Raw genomic sequence first — 22,422 nt, 5'->3', positions numbered from 1 at the left:
TCCTCCTCCACCAAACTTTACAGTTGGCATTATGCATTCGGGAAGGTAGCGTTCTCCTGGCATCCGCCAAACCCAGATTCGTCCGTCGGACTGCCAGATCGTGAAGTGTGATTCATCACTCCAGAGAACGCGTTTCCACTGCTCCAGAGTCCAATGGCGGCGAGCTTACACCACTCCAGCCGACACTTGGCATTGCGCATGGTGATCTTAGGCTTGTGTGAGGCTGCTCGGCCATGGAAAACCATTTCATGAAGCTCCCGACAACCAGTTATTGTGCTGACGTTGCTTCCAGTTCTGGTCCCGTTCTGTGAGCTTGTGTGGTCTACCACTTTGCGGCTGAGCCGTTGTTGGTCCTAGACGTTTCCACTTCACAATAACAGCACTTACAGTTGACCGGGGCAGCTCTAGCAGGGCAGAAATTTGACGAACTGACTTGTTGGAAAGGTGGCATCCTATGACGGTGCCACGTTGAAAGTCACTGAGCTCTTCAGTAAACCATTCTACTGCCAATGTTTGTCTATGGCGATTGCATGGCCATGTGCTTGATTTTATACAACTGTCAGCAACGGGTGTGGCTGAAATAGCCGAATCCACTAATTTGAAAGGGTGTCCACATACTTTTGCATATATAGTGTATATGCGAAAACGTGCCTCTGGAATTTTGTCTAACGTTAGTAGCTAGTAGCCTAGTCAAGAATGCGTCATGCAATATTGGCACACTACACTTGTGACAGACCAAGCTGAACAAAAGTAAACCTTGAATTTTTAGGTTTAAAATATCCCTCTGGTTGCCAAGTTGACCTATTTTAAGAAGTACCATTGGTTGGTGGATTTAAAGAATTTGTTAGTGGAAATAATCTCTGCCGGCTGGTCTTGTTAGCATAGTGTGCCAGGTTATCTCACGGGAACAGCTAACATGTAGCGTTGTATCAAGTGCAACTACGTCAACGATGATGCAGATTTTGAGACAGTTTAAGTTTAAACTTTTTGGACCCAATATGTTTGCACTTCCACTAAATTAGATCCCCTAGTCTAGACTAGACAGTAGGCACAGCTTGTTGTGAACATGGGAGGCCTCGGTCTCTGCTAGTTCCTGTAGTGTAGTGAAGCGACCTGTCACCCCTGCTATGTGTGTAGACCCATCTGATCTGACAGGGAATCAATCTCTGTCTGATACACAGTGACTCGCTCTCTCTCTCTCACGCTCTTTCACTATCATTCTTGTCTGTCTCTGTCCGCGTCTGTTCTTCCGTCCGTCTGTCCTTGTCTGTCCTTCCGTCCGCCTGTCCGTGTCTGTCCTTCCGTCCGTCCGCCTGTCCGTGTCTGTCCTTCTGTCCGTCTGTCCTTCCGTCCGTCTGCCTGTCCATGTCTGTCCGTTTGCCCCTCCGTGTCTTTCCGTCTGTTTCCGTTCTGTCGGTCCGTGTCTGTCCGTCTGTCGGTCCGTGTCTGTCCGTCCGTGTCTGTCCGTCTGTCTGTCCGTGTCTGTTTTTCCGTCTGTCTGCCTGCCCGTCCGTGTCTGTCTGCCCGTCCGTGTCTCTGTCTGTCCATCTGCCTGTCCGTCCGTCCGTCCGTCCGCCTGTCCGTCCGCCCGTCTGCCTGTCCGTCCGTCCGTCCGTCCGTCTGCCCGTCCGTCTGCCTGCCTGTCTGTCCGTCCGTCTGCCTGTCCGTCCGTCTGTCCGTCCGTCTCTGTCCGTCCGTCCCTGTCCATCCATCCGTCCGCCTGTCCGTCCGTCCATCTCTGTCTGACTGTCTGTCCGTCCATCCTTGTGTCCATCTGTCCGTGTCCGTCTGCCTGTGTCCGTCCGTCCATGTCTGTCTGCCTGTCGGACAGACATGGAAGGACAGACACAGAAGGACTGACGTCCGAGCGTCCGTCCGTGTCCGTCCGTCCATCATTGTCCGTCGCTTTGTCCGTGTGTGTCCGTCCGTCCCTGTCCGTCCGTCTGTCTGTCTATGTGTGTCTGTCTGTGTGTCTCTCACCCCCTCCTCTCTTCCACATATCACCCTCTTTCTCGCTCACATCTCTCTGTCTTTCATCAGCCCCCCCATCTATTATTCTCTCTAGTCTGTCCATTGCTTTTCCCACCATCACTCTCTTCTTCCATCTCCATCTGTCATTCACTTTCTCGCCATCCTTCTCACATCATAGTTAGGCATCTGTCATAAAGTCTGTGAAACTGTACTATTGTGTGTGTGTGCCTGCACCAATGCAATCTGAGAGCATGCTGAGTGGCATCATGGAGCAAGGCTGGCACAGACACAGCACCCTGCATCACAATGCACTGTCTGCTGCAAGGTCATACAGTATGAAACATTTATGCACTCACTAACTGTAAGTCGCTCTGGATAAGAGCGTCTGCTAAATGACTAAAATGTAAATACAGGCATGCACACGCACTCACACACACACACACAAAGAGCCCAAGAGATTGCAGCTCTGTTTCTCAGCGCTGCCTATCAATGAGACTGACAGAATGGCAAACACAAGGAAACTCATCTCTCTCCCCAGACAAATATATTCAGACACACACACACTTAAGAATTGCCACGGCTAAGTTACATTCACACTACAACGTAGGTCAGATGTGTAACTGCCCAATAAAATATTACCAACTTAACAGTCCCAAAAGTGCAAACTCCCCCACCCCTTCAATTTGTTAAAGTTAAATCAAGCAAACCTCAAGTATTTCAACATATTTCACATGTATATGACCCAGGTCTGGAGTGACAGGTTGACAGACAGGGAGGTTAGGTCCAAGGCAGCGTACCTCTTGGCTCCACAATTACCTGTGCAAATCACCTTTTCTCCTGGACTTTACTATCGGGGGAAAGTGTGAAACGATGTCTCAAAAGGATGGGGGTATCGTCGGAACTGTAGACATGGGACAAAAACCTTTTGACCCACGTGTTTATCAAAGTTTATATATCGATGGGGATTAAACGCACTGACACGGCAACTACATGACAAGAGAGAAGGGAAAACGTTCTACGTACTGTGATGTCACGAGAGGCTACACAGCTTTCAGCGGGATTGCTCAAGTAGTGCAAGGAGACCAGGTTCAATCAAAACAAGGATTTTATTAAAGGTCTTGGGAAATTAACGAAAGTATAACACAATTCTGTTCTCTTGTGGCTCTTTAAGGGTTAACAGTTCAGGGATGTCTCTTCCACATCCAAAATCATAACTCTCACTCGCTCAAATAACTTTTCCCCAGTCTTACTGTATTCCACGTTGCAGCTAGTGGCCAACCCAGCAAAACGTCCTTCCAAATGTCCCACACGTATTTCCACAGGTGCATATATCCAAAGGTGAGTATTTCCCCAAAGGTAAGTATCTCCAGATCCTTATATTCCTCATGGAAGTGGACGTGCAGCACTCTTGTCCTCCAGAGAGCCCAGCTTGGAGACCGTGTCTCTTCCCTTCAACAAACCTTCAGCTCATCAGCTCCTGATTGGTTTCAGCTGCGTGGGAAGATTGGCCATAGAGGGTTGGAGTTCCCCGACCATACCAGCAGATGGAGCCATAGCTGTCTGGGTTTGCAGCCATCTCAGGGGGATGTAACGTCCCTCCAGGACACAGCCTCTCGTGACATCACACATCCCCCTCCTCGGGACCGACGTCCTCGTCGGGGTAAAGGCAGCGAAGAAGGCATCACGCCGGGAGAGGGCGTCCGCATTGCCGTGGTGCTTGCCAGACTGCTCTCTCTTCAACTCCTCCAACTCTAGGACCAGGGACTCAGCCTCCTGTTGTCTCTCCTTGAGTTTCTTACTGAACGCATCAGCCTTGGTTTTAGCAGAGTTTAGCTTCTGTTGAGCAGCTTTCAGTTCCTTCTCTCTCTCTGCCTCCGCATTCTTCATCTTGTTCTCCAACACCTTGTACTTCTCCTCTGCCTTCTTCTGGACCTCCTTACTACTGCGCAGGGTCTCCTCACACTCCTCGATGGTCCTGCGCAGCCTCTCCAGCTCCTCCTGTTGCTTAGGGAAGGAGCTCTGTTGGAGTTTAGCCTGGAGGATATCTAACTCTTCTGTCTTCATGTCTAACTGTTGCTTTAACAAACGATACCTCTCAGCGGTCCCCTTCAGACCAGACAGTTCTTTGTCCAGATTCTGTAGCTCCGTCTCTGTGTCGGTCTGGGCACCTGCCATCCCTATCAGAGCCCGGGCGGGAGTGAGTAACTCGGAGGATTGCACCGGAGCCTTCCCAGGATGAGTCTTGCCTCTCCGTTTCCGAGGTACTCGGGTTATCCTCTCCTGAGACTCTCTCCAGAGTGGGTAAAAGGCTGGGCAGTCTCGTCCAATTAGGACAGGGACGGGGAGGGAATCAACCACCCCGCCGTCGTGTGTATGGTTCCCCGTGTGCTGGTCATTGTAAGTTCAGTAATGGGGTATTCTCTGGTGTCCCCATGGACACAGGAAACTGGGAGGACTTTCCCCGGGGTCAGACACGTTGGGCCCACCAAATCCTTACGCACCAGGGTGGCCCGGCTACCAGAATCCAGTAAGGCCTCCACATCATGGTGATTCACAGTTACCGGGCAGGTGGGGGTCGATCTGGGCCGCCATCTACGACTCCCAAGAGCGAGGCAAAATGGTGTGTGGGTGCTGAGCTGGAGGACTCCGCAGTGGGCATAGGTTCATCGGCTGGTTTCCCACACTGCCAGGAGATATGTCCCATCTCCCCACACCGGTAACACTGTCGAGTTTCCCCCTCCTGGTGTACTCTTCTTGGACCCGCCTGGTTTCTGGCTCCCCCTGGAGCCGGGATAAGTCCTGACGTGGCTGGGTTCGAGACCTTGGGGTCCTTTGGACGGGTTCTTCCCATTTGTGGTGGGGCCGCACTCCTGGGGTCTTTTCGGGAAGCATTCAGCATCTCCGCTGTGGCCTGGTACTTTTCCACAGCTTCCACGGTCAGATCAGCCGTGGGCAAGGCCTGTTGACTGATGAACCGTTTTTGCCTCATAAGGCAGGGGCGCGTAGGTAACGATCCACCACAACGGCCTCCACCACCGCCGCTGCTGTATTCCTCTGCGGATCCAGCCATTTCCTTGCGTTCGGACAAGTTCATGCATCTGCGCCCGAGGAGGTTGGTCTGGTTGGAAGGTCCAGCTGTGAAAGCGCTGGGCCATACCAAACTTTGTGAGTCCATATCTGCTGAGGATCTCAGACTTCAGGGCATCATAGTCAGTAACCTGGTCAGGGCCCAGGTCCCGGACAGCATTCAGCGCTTCCCCGGTTAGAAAGGGGGGCTAACAGACCAACCCACTGTTGCTTGGGCCAGGCTTCCCTAGTGGCCGTGGCCTCAAATGCATGCAGGTATGCCTCAATGTCATCGGTAGCTCCCATCTTAGATATAAAGTCACTTGCCTTTATTGGGCGGGTATTTTGGACCACCCTCTGTCTCTGCAACTGCAATTCCTCTGCCTTCAGAAGGTTGGCTTTCTTTTGCTCCTCCAAGAGAGCCACGTTTGCTTGCATCTGGGCTTGCTGGCCCGCAACAAGGGCTTTCAATATGTCCTCCATTTCAGTCGGCGGGGAGCCTACGGCCAACTTGGAAAACTGGGTGATCAAACCTTCGGTATCCTCCTCTGACATGCACTATTAACGCTTGAGCTGCCCGTATTCTCCACCATCTGTGATGTCACGAGAGGCTACACAGCTTTCAGCGGGATTGCTCAAGTAGTGCAAGGAGACCAGGTTCAATCAAAACAAGGATTTTATTAAAGGTCTTGGGAAATTAACGAAAGTATAACACAATTCTGTTCTCTTGTGGCTCTTTAAGGGTTAACAGTTCAGGGATGTCTCTTCCACATCCAAAATCATAACTCTCACTCGCTCAAATAACTTTTCCCCAGTCTTACTGTATTCCACGTTGCAGCTAGTGGCCAACCCAGCAAAACGTCCTTCCAAATGTCCCACACGTATTTCCACAGGTGCATATATCCAAAGGTGAGTATTTCCCCAAAGGTAAGTATCTCCAGATCCTTATATTCCTCATGGAAGTGGACGTGCAGCACTCTTGTCCTCCAGAGAGCCCAGCTTGGAGACCGTGTCTCTTCCCTTCAACAAACCTTCAGCTCATCAGCTCCTGATTGGTTTCAGCTGCGTGGGAAGATTGGCCATAGAGGGTTGGAGTTCCCGACCATACCAGCAGATGGAGCCATAGCTGTCTGGGTTTGCAGCCATCTCAGGGGGATGTAACGTCCCTCCAGGACACAGCCTCTCGTGACATCACAGTACAGAAAGGGTTCCATTTCGTGGGAAAGAAAACTGTTGTTTGATTAGATGATAATGTGAACAAAGTCGCCACTCAGAAAAGAAAGCAGACACATATAATCCAGATATCTAGGTCAATCGCGCAATTCTTTATCTTTCCCCTATTGTCAAAAAAATATGCATTGGTTAATTCCAGCGAGATGTTGATGTTCACAACAGGTGGGTGCTATTTTGGTACAAAACATTTCTGCCTTGTTTAATATTCTAGATGACATCAATCATGAATAAGTAATGTCGCAAGTCTTTGGGTAAAAGCCATGGTGAAAGTTGACGGGAGATTGTGGGGGGGACGGTTACAAATTATCTTTGGGGTGGTCATTTAGAAAGAGCTGGTTGGATAGAGTAATTTCATGCTAATTTACTAATTTGTGCCTATATGTAAATACAAATTGGTTGTTATTTTCAAAACGTTCTATCAATATAATAACAAAACATATAAAAGGGCCATATGTGGTTTAAAAACCTTGGCATTAATCATTTTAAAGAAAAAATTGTCATATTTCACATTCAGTTGCATACCAGAAGTCCCACCAAAATGTCTGGATTACATTAATTCTATGTCTCTCATTGTTCAGTTGCTATAATTGTTCATTTGCTATAATACATCCATTATTTTATGGATAAAAAAATTAAATAAATATGAGTTGAGTATCTTTCTCCATTATGCAGCTGTTAGATTTATCAGAAATGTATTTTGGACCTTTTATCAATTTTGACGATCGTTGCGCCTCCGAACCTTAACCATTGGCGGCGGTAATGCAAAACTGACCCAGGATCAGTGTCTAGGGGTAACTTCGCACTACACCTACCTCTTGAGGCTGTCGGTTTGGTTCTGCATCAGCGCCGCCTGGTTCATGGCCTTCACCCAGCCGTTCATGTCATCCTGCGTGTCGGCGCTGAAGAAGTATGACCGCATGCCGCCGTGCTCCACCTGCGAGTCAATCACAGCGCTCCGGTTGTAAATGTACGAGCGCATGCCCGTGTGGTTGGCCTATGGGAGAGGAGAGAGGGAGGGTCAGATTGAAGAAGAGTGATGGACGTGGTGTCTGGCCAATGGGGTAGATAGCAGGGTTGGGGTCAGTTGTGAATTCAGTTATTTCAGGTGAATTGAAATGTAATTCAACAACAAAAAATGGTCTACTATGAACTGAATTGACCCCAACCATGAAAGAGATGGATAGAGAAGTGTTGAACAATTAAGAGAAATAGGGACATCAACCAATGTCTGCCCATGGAGACACAAACACATATCTGTGTTGGCCAATAGAGAAACAGAGATACCAGCCAATGGAGACAAAAGCCAATAGAATAACAGAGAGAAGCGACAGAGTACTCCAGCCAATGGAAAAGGAGAGAGACATCCATACTGACCAATGGACACAGAGTAACATGAGAGACATAACAAGAATGCAAAGGTCCAATCCAACCCACAACAGAGGGCAGTGTAAACCAATCAACAACAAGCAAGCCTAGAAAGAGCCATTGTGATAGAACTTGTGAATTGTTTGTACTAGGCCTACTCTATACATACTGTCTTATGCTTGTCTCCTATGGAGCGTTCTGATTCTCCACACTTTTCCCAAAGTGTGCACTTGCACACTTCCCATCATGGATTTAACAATGGTGGAACCTCCCTACAGCAGTCAACGCTTACACCATTCCAATGCTTTAAAAATCCATCACAGGGAGTATTGCAAGTGCACACTTTGGGAGAAGGATGGCTAATCAATATTTCAAGAGACAGTTTTCCTTAGATAGAAGACGGCTATCACTGGCACTGCAAAAGGCAATTATTGAGGCAATCACTCATGCCATCGCCATTATGTAACAAATGAGAGCCAATCTATATGGGGTGTATTCACTAGGAACCAAACTGAGGCAAACAGGCTGAAACGGAGAGGGACCTACCTGAATTTGTCCAATAAGAAACGCTTGTTTTAGTTTTTCCGTACCAAAACGTTTTGCTACAGTGTGTGCTAATGAATACACCCCTGCCCCGATTCCCTATTAGTGCACTACATTTGACAAGGGCCCTGGTCAAAAGTAGTGCACTGTATAGGGAATAGGGTGCCATTTGGGACTGATGGTTTTAGTTGGATCTAGACAAAGCAAGGTAAAGGCATCTTATTAACGTGTGATTTTGCCTGGCTCGACATTTGATACAAACATGGCTTTTCGAGTTGAGGCATGGGTGTTGTTAGTGGTGTGAAAACCCTTACAACAGTATACACACACACGTGTATACCACAAGAGGCTGCTGGGGGAGGATGGCTTATAAGAATGGCTGGAATGGAGTGAATGGAATGGTATCAAACACATGGAATCCACGTGTTTGATGTGTTCAATACTATTCCATTTATTCCGTTCCAGCCATTACTATGAGCCCATCCTACCCAATGGAGGTGCACTGGCCACCTGTGGTGTACACACACATTTATGCACACATATATTCACACAAACACACAGACAGACCGTGCTCCTGCAGGTTGACTGAGTGTAATGATAAGCCTCTTGGCCCCAATCAGTAGGTCGAGAAGGTCGGGCCAGAAGGCTGCCTCTACCCCCTGGGGAGGTCTTAAATCTCCTCCCTGGCTAGTCTGGCTTCGGCCTATAGTGTACACTGTGGAATAGGGTGAAGTTGCCCCTAGATCAAGGATCAGCTTCCCCTCCCACGATCCTAACCTTAACCATTAGTGGGGGAAATGCAAAACTGACCATCTAGATGCAGCTTCCCCTTCCTCTGTACACTAGAGTATAGCAGTAGAAGGCCTAACGTAGTTACTAGCAAGGCCACACAGGGGGGTCAGACTGCTGCTGTGTTAATCAGCTGTCTAATCACCCCTCCCTCACTCTTCAGCCTCTTCAGCTATCTGGACAAGCTGCTATCTACTACAGTTCTATATCTGCCCTGTCGTTCATAGTTGGATGTATGTGCATGCCATACACATGCACACACATCTATCAATCCATCCCAACATCTACCCTGTTACTGTAACTATCCAATACCTGCCCTGCCTTTTCAGACCAATATAAGAATGTGAAGACACCGAAACAAACACTGCCTGGTCTCCAATAACAGCCCTTACCACAGCCTCATAGCATTCCTGCTACAGGGAAGAGGCTGAGTGGGACATTCAGTGCACTGTGTGACCACCACACCTCCACAGAGAATGCACACTGCTCACTCTGGGCAAGTCCCCCTCCCTCTCCTCCTCAAAAATAGCCAGCCTGTACTCCCAGACAGGAAGTCTAACAATAGCAGCAGTCCTCTTATTCCTCTCCCCAGCCCCTCTCAGACACGCAGGCCTTTTTTGTCCCGTCTATTCAAAGCCTTCTTATTGTGCAGATAAGCCTGGGGGCCTAGACCGCGTCCCAAATGGCACCCCATTCCCTACATAGTGTACTACTTTTTACCAGAGCCCTATACTATGTAGGGAATGGGGTGTCATTTGGGACATAACCCTGGTCTCTAAGCTGCGATAACACAAACTCATGAACTCTCACGTAAAAATATTTTTACATCAATAAACACATGATTCGCACAGAACGTTCTGGAATCCACAATCTCAAAACCTTTCTGCTCTGGGAAAACCATTGGCATAATGGAAATGAATATAGGAACTATATTCTGTATACTAACTGTTGCTTAATGACTGTTGAAGGTTATTAGCCTGGTCCCAATTCTGTTTGTGCTGTCTTGACAACTCCTACTGCTCAACTATCCACATAGGGTTAAATAAAAAATAGGAGTCAGCAAGACAGCACAAACAGAATTGGGACCAGGCTAATAACCTTCAACAGTCGTTAAGCAACAGTGAGTATACAGAATATTCACATCCTCGAGCAAGACGGCACAAACATTTGTTAAGCACTTTGAAATGCATCCCCTGTAAGAAATGTGCTCTATAAATAAACGTTTAATTTGAAACAGATCTGGGACCAGGCCAGAAGGTTTTAGATGCATTCCAAAATAGTCTGCATAAGAGGAGAAAAAAAATATTATTCCACTTAAATAAAATCAATCGATCCACCTCCATGAGTGGCATGCTGGACATGAGACAAAGCAGAGTTCAGCCAACACACACAACAACAGGCATAAGTGAATGAGATCATACAAGACAGAGAAGACGGATAAAATGAAGGGAAACCACGACCACGTCCAAAGGCACACCACTCTCAAAACCATAAGAAATATACACGTTGTTGTATATATTTCCCCTTTTTCAACCACACACTGATGGTAAATGACATGGTAAAAGCAGTAACTCTAGTAAAGTACAATAGGTTGAGAGGGCAGTACCTATTTATGAGTGGACGGTGCACTTGTGTTTCATTGGACGACTTCGCACACTCGCAGGGTCCCAGCGAGGCAGCCCACCAATAGGAACAAGAGAGGGAACAGAGTTCAACGAATAGGGGAGGGGGTACCAGCCTTCTAGCTAGATTGGTTGACTCAACAGTGGTGGGGTGGGGTGGGAAAATGAGGTTTTAACCATGGGGAAACATTTTTTGGGATGAAGTAGTCAGACGAAACCAAGTAGTACTAACACACTGTAGTAGTGAATGGTTGCAGCACAATCAAACTAACCAGAGTACATAAAACACACACATACACACACAGACAGACCCCTCCAGAGAGACACTGGAGAGTGATCTATTCTGCCTATAGTATAGGGGGTCCTGACAGGGTAGGGTTACAGGTATTGACTGGGGGAAGGGGCAGTACTCCTAACATTCTCCCAACTCTTCCATGGCAGTAACAGTATCTTGGTTTAGGGAGTAGGAAACACAAGCTAGCCATTCTCTATTGTCCCCTCCCTCCGTCTCACTCGTACACGCACACCCATAGCAGTGGGACAGATTGCACAAGAGTGTAGCAGCTCAATATAAACTATGTCTCTGATAAGGGCTTAGAGTAGATTACAGAGCCATTCCACAGTCAATCCCAAGATCGCCAGCCCAAATCTCCACTCTGCATTCAATTACATTTGGCCTGCTATAGTGTAACTGCAAACTGAGTTGTAAGAGCCTTTCTCACTGCATTAGTTGAGTCAACAGTAGAGTGAACTGTTAACAAAAACACCACCTATAATAGGACAACCGGATAGCATTGTTTCTAGGGTTGCAAAATTCTGGTAACTTTCCCAAAATTCCCAGGGTTTCCAGAAATCCTGGTCGGAGGATTCCTGATTTCCTTCTTATTCCCTACTGTTTCTGGGCCAACCGGGACTTCTGGAAAACCTGGGAATTTTGGGAAAGTTACCAGAATTTTGCAAACCTGGCGGGTAACACCAAGACTGCACAGTTTCGTTTCAGCCCAACACAAGCACACCTTGTTCAACTAATGAAGGGATTCAGTGATTAGGAATAGAATAGAGTAGAATCAGGTGTTCTTGTATTGGGCTAGAAACCATATGCAACCATAGAACTAGAGTTGAGAAACACTGCCTTAGGGCCAGGGTGGTCTGGTTAGGAAGGAAACATTGAATCAACAGTGAAATAACATTGAATCCATGTCGTCAGCCAGGGGCAGAGATTGGAGGCATTACAGGGATTTTTCTGCCATTGAAATCCTTGGGCGGGCCGCCTAAGCGTTTTTTCTGGCCACCTAAATCCAAACAGTGTAAAAACAAAAACGCTTTCAGTGTAAACTGAAACGACTAAAACCAGATGTAAAGTATGTTTGAAAAAAATGCCCTATATATTTTCTTATAATATAATCTTTGAGAACTAACAATCACCAAAATAAAAGCTAGACAGTCAGGGAGAATTGATTTTGTTATTATGTTTGAGCGAAATAACAAAATGCATAGAATCGCAGGAAATGTGCTTTAAAAAACTGCTACATTTTCTCTCAGCTCCATGTAGAAATGTGTAGAATTGCAGGAAATTCTCCACTCAGGCAAGATGGGGGCTACTAAAATGTTCAATCAAATTCAGCCGTGGCGACGGGCCGACCCCTGCCACGCCCCCCACCTAAGCCCCTTTTTGATCTAGAAAAAACCCTGACAAGAGATACTAGGAGACCGACTGGTTGTATCAGTCAGTGACTGGCCTATATGATACGACCAGCCAGGCCTACCGTCTGTCATACAGTCAATAGACTGAAACCTAAACCTAATGGCTCTGCATGACAACAGAGGCAAGGCTGTATGTAGTGCGGAAAGGAAACATCACAGAACCACACTGGCTTCCTGTGGGAATGAAACCACTAGCAGAGGATATTAGAGAAAGATGTGGTTAATCTAGAACCAACCACAGATATACAGCTAGCACCACAGTCTGTCACAGGTATACAGTGCCTTCAGAAATAATTCACATCCCTTTACTTTTTTTTTCTTCCACATTTTGTTATGTTACAGCCTGAATTTAAAATGGATTAAATTGATTAGAGCTGTGTTGTCACTGGCCTACACACACAATACCCCATAATGTCAAAGTGGAATTATGTTTTTAGAAATGTTTACAAATGAATACAAAATGAAAAGCTGAACTGTCTTGAGTCAATAAGTATTCAACCCCTTTGTTGTGGCAAGCCTAAATAAGTCACATAATAGTGTGCAATAATAGTGTGTAACATGATTTTTTAATGACTGCCTCATCTCTGTACCCCACACATACAATTCTGTAAAGGTCCCTCAGTCGAGCAGTGAATTTCAAACACAGATTCAACCACAAAGAACAGGGAGGTTTTCTAATGCCTCGCAAAGAAGGGCACCTATTGGTAGATGGGTAAAAAAAAAAAAAAGCAGACATTGAATATCCCTTTGAGCGTGGTGAATTTATTAATTACACTTTGGATGGTGTATCAATAAACCCAGTCACTACAGGCATCCTTCCTAACTCAGTTGCTGGAGGGGAAGGAAACCGCTTAGGGATTTCACCATGAGACAAATGGTGACTTTTAAACAGTTACAGAGTTTAATGGCTGTGATAGGAGAAAACTGAGGATGGATAAACTTTGTACTTACTCCACAATACTAACCCTAACTGACAGAGTGAAAAGAAGGAAGCCTGTACAGAATACAAATATTCCAAAACATGCATCATGTTTGCAACAAGGCACTAAAGTAATACTGCAAATAATGTGGCAAAGTAATTCACTTTTTGTCCTGAATACAAAGTGTTTGGGCCAAATCCAATACAACACATTACTGAGTACCACTCTCCATATTTTCAAGCATAGTGAAGGCTGCATCATGTTATGGGTATGCATGTAATCATTAAGGACTGGGGAGTTTTTCAGGATAAAAAAGAAGTGGAATGGAGCCAAGCACAGGCAAAATCTGAGAGGAAAACCTGGTTCAGTCTGCTTTCCACCAGACACTGAGAGATGAATTCACCTTTCAGCAGGACAATAACCTAAAACACAAGGCAAAATCTACACCGGATTTGTTTACCAAGAAGACATGAATGTTCCTGAGTGGCCGAGTTACAATTTTGACTCAAATCTACTTGAAAATTATTAATAACCAATTTTACAGAGCTTGAAGAATTTTTAAATGAATAAAGGGCAAATGTTGCACAATCCAGGTGTGGAAAGCTCTTAGAGACTTACCCAGAAAGACTCACAGATGTAATCACTGCCAAAGGTGATTCTAACATGGATTGACTCAGGCGGTTGAATACTTATCTAATCAAGATATATAAATGTTATATTTTTCATTTTATTTTTTTTTTAAGTTATTTTTTTTTAATGTTAGAATTTTCTTCCACTTTGACATTAGAGTATATTGTGTAGATCGTTGACAGAAATTAAAATTAATTTTAATCCTACTTTTTTAACACAACAAACAAGGGGTGTGAATACTTTCTGAATGCACGGTCGCTCTATGGCATAGGGAGTCCTAAATTATACACTGTAGTATTATACCTACAATATGTCTGTAGAGAAAACCTACGGTTGGAGGCATTGTTGAGAAAATAGCTTTCTTTTGTGGGTGTTTAAAAAAACAAAAATAATGTATTTATTTATTAGACAAGGAAATTAGAAAGCTAAAAAGTGACCAATACAGAAACTCTTCAATAGCCAATGGGAGGGGAGGATGGATGCAGTTAAATATCTGATTGACTTATTATCCAGAATATCATCAATCATTGATTGACAGAATTCTCCCTGTGAGCATTGTGACCTCACGGTGATGCAATGCCTCTAAGCCAGCGGATGGTCAAATAGAAGTCAATATGAAGCAGAGAACCAATCACATTCAGTCCATTATCTATCAGTCCAACATAAAGCCATAGAATATTAAATTAGTCAAATTAATAAAATAAACAAAAAAACATTAAAAAGACTACAAATAAGATGTGTTAAGAGGCAAACTGAGTCGTACCTTGAAGGCATACTTGCGGCTGATGTGGTCCTCAGGCTCCACGGCTGAGATGACATAGCTGGGCAGAGGAATGCTACCCAGGACTGACTCCTCCCTACTGTCTGTTAGGGGAGGGGGAAGAGAGAGAGCGAGAGACCACAGTAAAATCACAGTGTATCTGAGAAGAGCGGAACCCAACCATGAAGCATCACAGCCCAATAAATGACATGCCACTAAACAGGCCTATAGATGGAGTTCAATTAGTAGCCCAAAAATAAAATCTCTCTAGGACAACTTTTTAACCTTAACATTCTCCTACCGCAGGGTTCCCCAATGGGCCGTTTTTTAAAATTTTTAATTGTTGGACATAAAAGACTATAAAAACACCAGGAAATCATCCCCAAGTGATTTTAATTTAAGTAATCTGTTCCCAAGTATTCCCACGCATAATAGATAGACACATGATCGTATACAAATGTAAGGAAGGTTTGAAATGATTATGTTTTAGTCAAACATTATATCTGTTTGGGCTTTTTGCAGTCTACTAATTATTTGTAATTATGTTCCGGCCACCCGACCATCCGCTCCAGAAAAAAATCGATCCGCGGCTGAATCTAGTTGATGATCCCTGTCCTACAGCAATGAAGGTGTACATTTGGACATTTGGAACACACTTTGTATTTGACAAATTAGCCTCCTTGGCTAATATAAGGAAACATAAGAGCAAACCAAAAATAATAGATAATGAAAAATTGTTTGATAATGATTGCAAAAATCTAAGGAAGTCATTGAGAAATATATCTAATCAAAAATACAGAACCAGACAACAGCAATATCTGCCTTCAATATGGGGAAACACTGAAGCAATACAAAAACACCCTAAGAACAAAAAAGGAACAGCACATTAGAAATCAGCTGGATGTAATTGAGGAATCCATATAATCAAACCACTTCTGGGAGAATTGGAATAAATTGTACAAACCTCATCATGAGGAAGTGGCTATCCAAAATGGTGATATGTGGAGAAATCACTTCGCAAACCTCTACAGCAATATAACAAAGAGCCCAGAACAAAAAGATATACAAGATCAACTACAAATCCTTGAATCAGCAGTCCAAGACTATCAGAATCCTGTGGATATCTCAATTACAGAACAATAATTAACTATACACTCTCCAACCCAAAAAGGCCTGTGGTGCTGATGGTATTTAAAATTATATGTTAAAATATGCAGACCACAAATTCAAATTGGCTATACTCAAACTCTTCAACATTATTTCAAACTCTTCAACATTATCCTCACTGCAGGTATTTCCCCCGATATTTGGAACCAAGGATTGATCACACCAATCTATAAAGATTTAGACAAATTTGACCCAAATAATTAGAGGAATTTGCATTAACAGCAATTTGGGGAAAATTCTCTGCAGTATCATAAATAGCAGACTACTTCATTTCCTTGATGAACACAATGTCCTGAGCAGAAGCAAGATTGGATTTTTAACAAAGTACCGCACGACAGACCACATTTAAACCCGCCACACTCTAATTAACAAACAAGTAGACCAAAACAAAGGCAAAATCTACTCATGTTTTGTAGACTTCAAGAAAGCATGATTCAATTTGGCACAAAGGTCTTTTTTTATAAACTAATAGAATGTGGTATTGGAGGGAAAACATAGGATGTTATTAAATCAATGTATACTAAAAATAAATGTGTGGTTAAAATTGGCAACAAGCAAACAGACTTCTTCTCTCAGAGACGTGGAGTGAAACAGGGCTGCTCAATAAGTCCAACAATATTTAACATCTACATTAATGAATTGGATAAAACATTATAAGAATCTGCAGCACATGGTGTCACCCTACAAAACACTGAAATCAAGTGTCTGCTGTACACAGATGACCTGGTGCTGCTGTCTGCCACTAAGGAGGGGTTAAGTAGCATCTAGATCATCTGCACAGGTTCTGTCAGACCTGGGCTCCGACAGTTAACCTAAAAACCCAGAATATAATGATATTTCAAAAGAGGTCCGGAAATCAGGATCACAAATACAAATTGTATTTGGACACAGTTCTATTAGAACACACCAAAAACAACATGTATCTAGGACTAAATATTAGCAACACAGGTAGCTTTCACATGGCCGTGAACAAGCTGAGAGACAAAGCAAGAAGAGCATTCTATGCAATTAAAAGGAACATTAAAATCGAAATTACAATTACAATCTGGCTAAAAATGTTCCAATCAGTGCTCTATATGGCAGCGAAGTATGGGGTCCACTCTCTAATAATGAATTTACCAAATGGGACAAATCCAATCGAAATACTGCATGCAGTTTTGTAAGACTGTATTGCAAAAAGAGCAAATAACGCATGTAGAGCAGAATTGGGCCAATAACCCCTCCTTATTAGAATAGAAAAAACAGCCATCAAATTTTACAACCATCTAAAAACAAGTGACCCCAAAACATTTCATCACACAGCCCTATAATGTCAAGAGATGAAACAAGAGAAGAGTCCCCTCTGTCAGCTGGTCCTGAGGCTCAGTTCACTAACCCAAACCAACCCCATAGAGCCTCAGGACAACACTCAGATAATCTGGCCCAACCAAATCATCACAAAGCAAAAATATATCACCTATTGGAAAGACGCCACAAAAAAATCAAAGTAAGCTTCAATGCTATTTGGTTCTAAACAGACAGTACATGGTGGCAGACTATCTGACAGAAGAACTGAGAAAAACACTGACTACGTACAGACTCAGTGAGAACAGTCTGGCTATAGAGACCGGTCGTCACAGGCAAACGTGGCTGCCCAGCGAGGACAGGCTGTGCTCACTCTGCTCCAGGGGAGAGGTAGAGACAGAGCTGCATTTCCTATTACACTGTGACAAATACTCAGACCTAAGAGAATCTTTCTTTCCAAAAATGATCATTCAGTAGAAAGAATTTGAAACTATAAAAGATGAAGAAAAAATCTAATATTTATTGGGTGAAATGGCAAAATGTGCCTCCTGCCACAACCTGAGGGACAGCCAGTGAAAAGTGCAATGTAATGTCAATAATATTTCCCATTTTGGGAGAGAGAGAGAGATGTCACTTATGACCCACTAATAACATTTCCCTCCTCCACCACTGTAGTATACCCCCACTCCCCCAACACCCATGTGGCAGTACTCTGCCAAACCAGTCAATAACCGCTGCCCCTTTCAAAGCACTCTGCCAAACCCCCCTTACCCAAACTGGCACTACACTGCCACTCCACTAAATCGCTCTCTGCCCATCCAGTTGGCATGGCCGATTCATACCACGGCTGTCCTCTGCCTGGTTTGGCATCAATGTCATGCCACTATGTTCCCCATCTGACTCTAGAGCCTGGTCATATCTTACTTAGCTCACCCCGCTATAAATACATGGGACAACTCTCATGGGGGGAGTGTTTCCACCGCTGCACATTGTGACAGAGTGCTAGAATGTGTGTGTGTGCGACAACATGTGGTGGTGTGTGTAGTGGAGTGGAGTGTTTGGTTGATAAGTGAAGGTGTGGGGGGGGTCTGGATTAAAGAGTAATTGGTTAAAAATAAATTCAAGGAGCTTTGAAGGAGACATTCTCCATCTGGGACCCCGCCCAGTAGTTTTATCTGCCCACCCACACACACTTCTTATGCAGAGAAATGAACAGATGAATAGAGCGAGAAACAGGGAAAGAGTTGATTGCGGCCGAAAGAGACGAGATGGAGTAAAATGGGAGTAAGATGAAGAGAGGGGAGAGAGAGAGAGATGGAGGAAGAGGGTGAGAGAGCGGGGGAAGGAGTAAAAGTGAACGAGAGTACGTGAGAGAGAGGGGGTTAGACAGCAAGAGAGTGACACGGTGAGAGAGACCTCGGGTTACACATCAGATTAACCACTGATTAAACCTCTGGCTCCCTCATCAACTGGAGACATTCTGGTTCCAATCTCTTACGTAACGCTCTTTTAACCCTCTCCTAACGTTAGGGCAACATTGAGAACGGTTCACGTGGGACAGTGGCTATGGATTAGGACAGTCTGTGTCCCAAATGCCACCCTATTCTCTGAGTAGTGCACTACTTTTCCTGTATAGTTCACTACTTTTGACCAGAAGTATAGTACTAAACAGGGCATAGAGTGCCATTTGGGAGTCAACCATTGACTACCAGGGGTCTGGAATGATGAGCACTCGTTGGCGTTGCCAAGATGTGGTTAGAATAAACATGGTGAGAATAAACCAAGTAAAAAGCGTAATGAGTATCCGTATGGCTTATTTCCAGGCTCGTTCGGCAAATACTTTCATTCACGAGGCTCAGCCAAGATCCAAGATTGCCGTCTAGTCTTGAGAAAGGCCCTTTATGAAACTTTGACTATAAATAGCTTCCTTTATGCTCCAATTTTGCCTCTTTTCTATCTCAGCCAATCTAACTTTAATAGGATATTTTGATCTGATTTGATCTGCAAAACACATTATCATCATCACAGTTTTGCTCTGTATTGAAAGTAGTCTGTCTTGAAAACATTATTGCTGACATGCACATGTTTGGAGGAAAGTATTAACAGTGGACAAATGAACAAAATACTAAAAGATGTTCTATGCTCACATCTAGGTGCCAGGTCAGTGCCACCGAAATAGGCCTATAAAGTCATCAAGTCTATACTTACAGCACTAAAATACCACGTCAAATCTCCCCTAGAGCATGCACACACACACACGCCCCCACCAAAAGCTTCTCACCTTTGTAGTAGAACAGGCAGTAGTCAGCCAACACAAACCACTTCCTCTTCCAAAGCCTCATTCCAGAGCGGTCCTGGAAAAGAAAGCGAGAGAGAATTCAGGCCTACACTCCTTTATTGGCCCGCTATGCCTGCCATCGCTTTTCAAACACTCGCAGCCAGGGGAATGATGGAAGCAGAGAGAAGGGAAAACACACTTCAAACAGATCATCACACACACACACACACACACACACACACAGTAATTAAGTGCTGCCTGTTTGAATATTTTCCCTGGTAGGAAGAGCATTGTGTTCATTTCCCCATTGTCATGATAGGGAGTTTGTTTTGGAGGAAAATGGTTTGGTGTTTAAATAGCGTTCCCTCAGAAGTGAGTGTGTGTGTGGTGCGTGAGTGCCTGACAGTCAGTGAGTGAGTGACTGAGTGAGTGAGTGATATATATATATAGAGAGAGAGAGAGAGAGAGAGAGAGAGAGAGAGAGAGAGAGAGAGCGAGAGATGCATGCGTGTGTGTCTTTCTGTGTGTGTCTTTCTGTGTGTGTGTGTGTGTGTTTCCACCGATAATGCGTGTCTATCAGTTAAAGTGAATTGCATTGTGCTTCTCTTCTCTTAGAGTTTTATAATGGGACAGTGCTGGCTTTTCCGAGTTCCAGCGAGGGCAAAGTCACATCCATCTACCTGGCAGACATAAACAGGGTTCAAAGGTCAACCCTGGAGCTCATTAAGACACTGGCTGTATCCCAAATGACGCAGACTATTTCCTATTTGGTGCACTACTTGTGACCAGCTCTGGTAAAAAGCAGTGCACTATATAGGGAATAGCGTGCCATTTGGGACGCACACACACAGAGTGAGAACTGTGTACAAAAAAAACGTGTACGATACGATCCATACACCCAGCTACCAGTTTATCCAATCATGTTGTCCTACAGACACCTATCAACCAATGAGCTCTATCCTGTGAGTCTCTGTGTGTCTCTACTAACCAATCAACAGTATCCTGTAGATTTTGCACCCCTTTCTGTGTCAACCAATGAGATTTGTTACCAGTTCCTGTCTACCAATCAACTGACAGCCTGCACACCCATGTCTATCATCTTCATTGGCTTGCTTGTCCCACTATCAGCCAATCAGTGTTGTCCTACAGACACCTTATCAACCAATGAGCTCCATCCTGTTTTTGAAAAGCAACCCAATGCACGTCCATATGATGTGTCCATGACCTCTGTTGCAATGGCAGCCTATGCCAGTACTTCCCAACCCTCTCCTCGGGGACCACCAGACGTTTCACCTTTTTGTTTTAGCCGTAAACTGGCACACCGGACTCAATTAGTCAAGGGGTTGATGATAGGTAGACTAATTGAATCAGGTGAAACGTCTGGTTGTCCCAGAAGAGAGGGTTGGGAAACCCTGATAGACAGTGTGTGCGCGCGCGTTTCAAGTTTCATTAGTCGTATGTGCCTTCGAGTGTGTAGGTATGCATACGTGTGTGTGTGTGTGTACCTTTCAAGTTTCATTAGTCATTTTAGGTGTGTGTGCCTTCGAGCGTGTAGGTATGCATACGTGTGTGTGTATGTGTGTGTGTGTGTGTGTGTGTGTGTGTGTGTGTGTGTGTGTGTGTGTGTGTGCGTTGCTTACCTGTTTGTAGAGCCATCCTCTCACCACCACGGGGAAATTGGGGTTCCTCTTGATGGACTGCTCTCGCTTCCCAAAACTGTGCACCCTCCCACTGGACCTGGAGCCCTATAGGACACACACCCAGCATACACCCAGCATACTGGTTAGTTATTTCAACTTTGACCTCACCAGCCCTTACAATTTAGTTTCTACTGATCCATCCTCAATTTCAATCATACTTGAAAGGGGACACAGATTGATTGATTTAATTTAAAACACACACGGCCATGACAGTACATGACGGTCTCTTGTAGGTGAGTTGGAATATGTAGCATGATACACAATAAGAAAATCCCCAATGCTGTTTGTTTTTTAAAGTTAGTTTTTTAAAGTTTCACATTACACATTTTACAGAATGTTCTGATTGGTTGACCCAATCCAATCAAAGTAAGTCGCATTTTTAAGCAAGCCCAGAATCAATTGTGACAATGGTTTACCATAAGCCAAACGCTCACCCACACAAATAACAAGTGAAGAAAAAAATGACTCCCATGAGTATTATAGCAATACACCTCGGGAGGAACCATTCTGTCTTGAGGGGGTGGTGGGGTGGGTGAGACAATCGCTCTTCAGACTAACCAGGAGGCGAGAGTTCAACTAGGTCTGACATGGCCGTTAGAGCTCATTAGCTGCTGCAATGGTCTACAGCGGTAGTGATCATGAGCATAGTTACAGCTGATGAGGTTATAGAGGTAGCCGTCAACAGGACAGTTTGTGGTGGCTGACTGATGACCTCCGGGTTATGCGTGTGTCTGTGTGATCCTCTCCGTGGTTGAGGATCGATTCGTCGGCCATTAGTGAGACATAGCTGCTGGGTAAGGGCCATGAATCAACCATGCACGCACGTGGCGCACACGCAAACGCCACACATACAGACGCATTGAAGGAAACACGCAGACACGTATGCACACACATCATACACACAAGCTCGCACACGCTAGGGCTGTCCCCGACCAAAAAAAAAATCTTGGTCGACCGAGAGTTGTCCTATTCTTTCGACCAATCGATTGGTGGAAATGTTTAAACTGAAACGTATTTTTCCATATACAGACAAACACACCCTATGTGTTCAACTACATAGGCACTGGGCTTGTCTGATGCTTTAAGCATACCGTTTGTTTAAATAATTAAGACACAAAAATGACTCAAGAAAGAGTCCGATGGTCACAGTGTTAAAACAAATGACAGCAAGTGCCTGTGCGACTGGTGCATGTTGTCTCGCTCTCCTCCCTACAGCTGCGAAAAGGCACCACAGCAAGTGTTCCTTGCGCTGTACGTGCTGAAGCTGCAACATCATTTCAGCCATTTAGTTTCTTACTTACTTTGACTGAAAAGTTCTGTTACCAAAATCCCTATTTTGTTCAGGAAAAACATTCCCTATTCCCTCAACCCTTGCTCTCTTTACGTGAAA

The 22,422-nt window shown here is 44.7% G+C and overlaps 1 protein-coding gene across 1 annotated transcript in view; it reads right to left on the bottom strand.

Annotated features, from left to right (window-relative positions):
• Positions 1-21,806, bottom strand: part of LOC121532074 (pleckstrin homology domain-containing family A member 7) — a 57,338-nt gene extending 35,532 nt beyond the window's left edge. Inside the window, 5 exon segments of the mRNA XM_045205207.1 lie at positions 7,083-7,264; positions 14,607-14,707; positions 19,336-19,408; positions 20,973-21,077; positions 21,738-21,806. Coding sequence (XP_045061142.1) covers positions 7,083-7,264; positions 14,607-14,707; positions 19,336-19,408; positions 20,973-21,077; positions 21,738-21,806 — 530 coding nt within the window.
• Between the last annotated feature and the right edge of the window lie 616 nt (positions 21,807-22,422).

This window comes from Coregonus clupeaformis, chromosome 19, assembly GCF_020615455.1.
Source record: "Coregonus clupeaformis isolate EN_2021a chromosome 19, ASM2061545v1, whole genome shotgun sequence".
NCBI lineage: Eukaryota > Metazoa > Chordata > Actinopteri > Salmoniformes > Salmonidae > Coregonus > Coregonus clupeaformis.
This window is presented reverse-complemented; position numbering and strand designations above follow the sequence as displayed.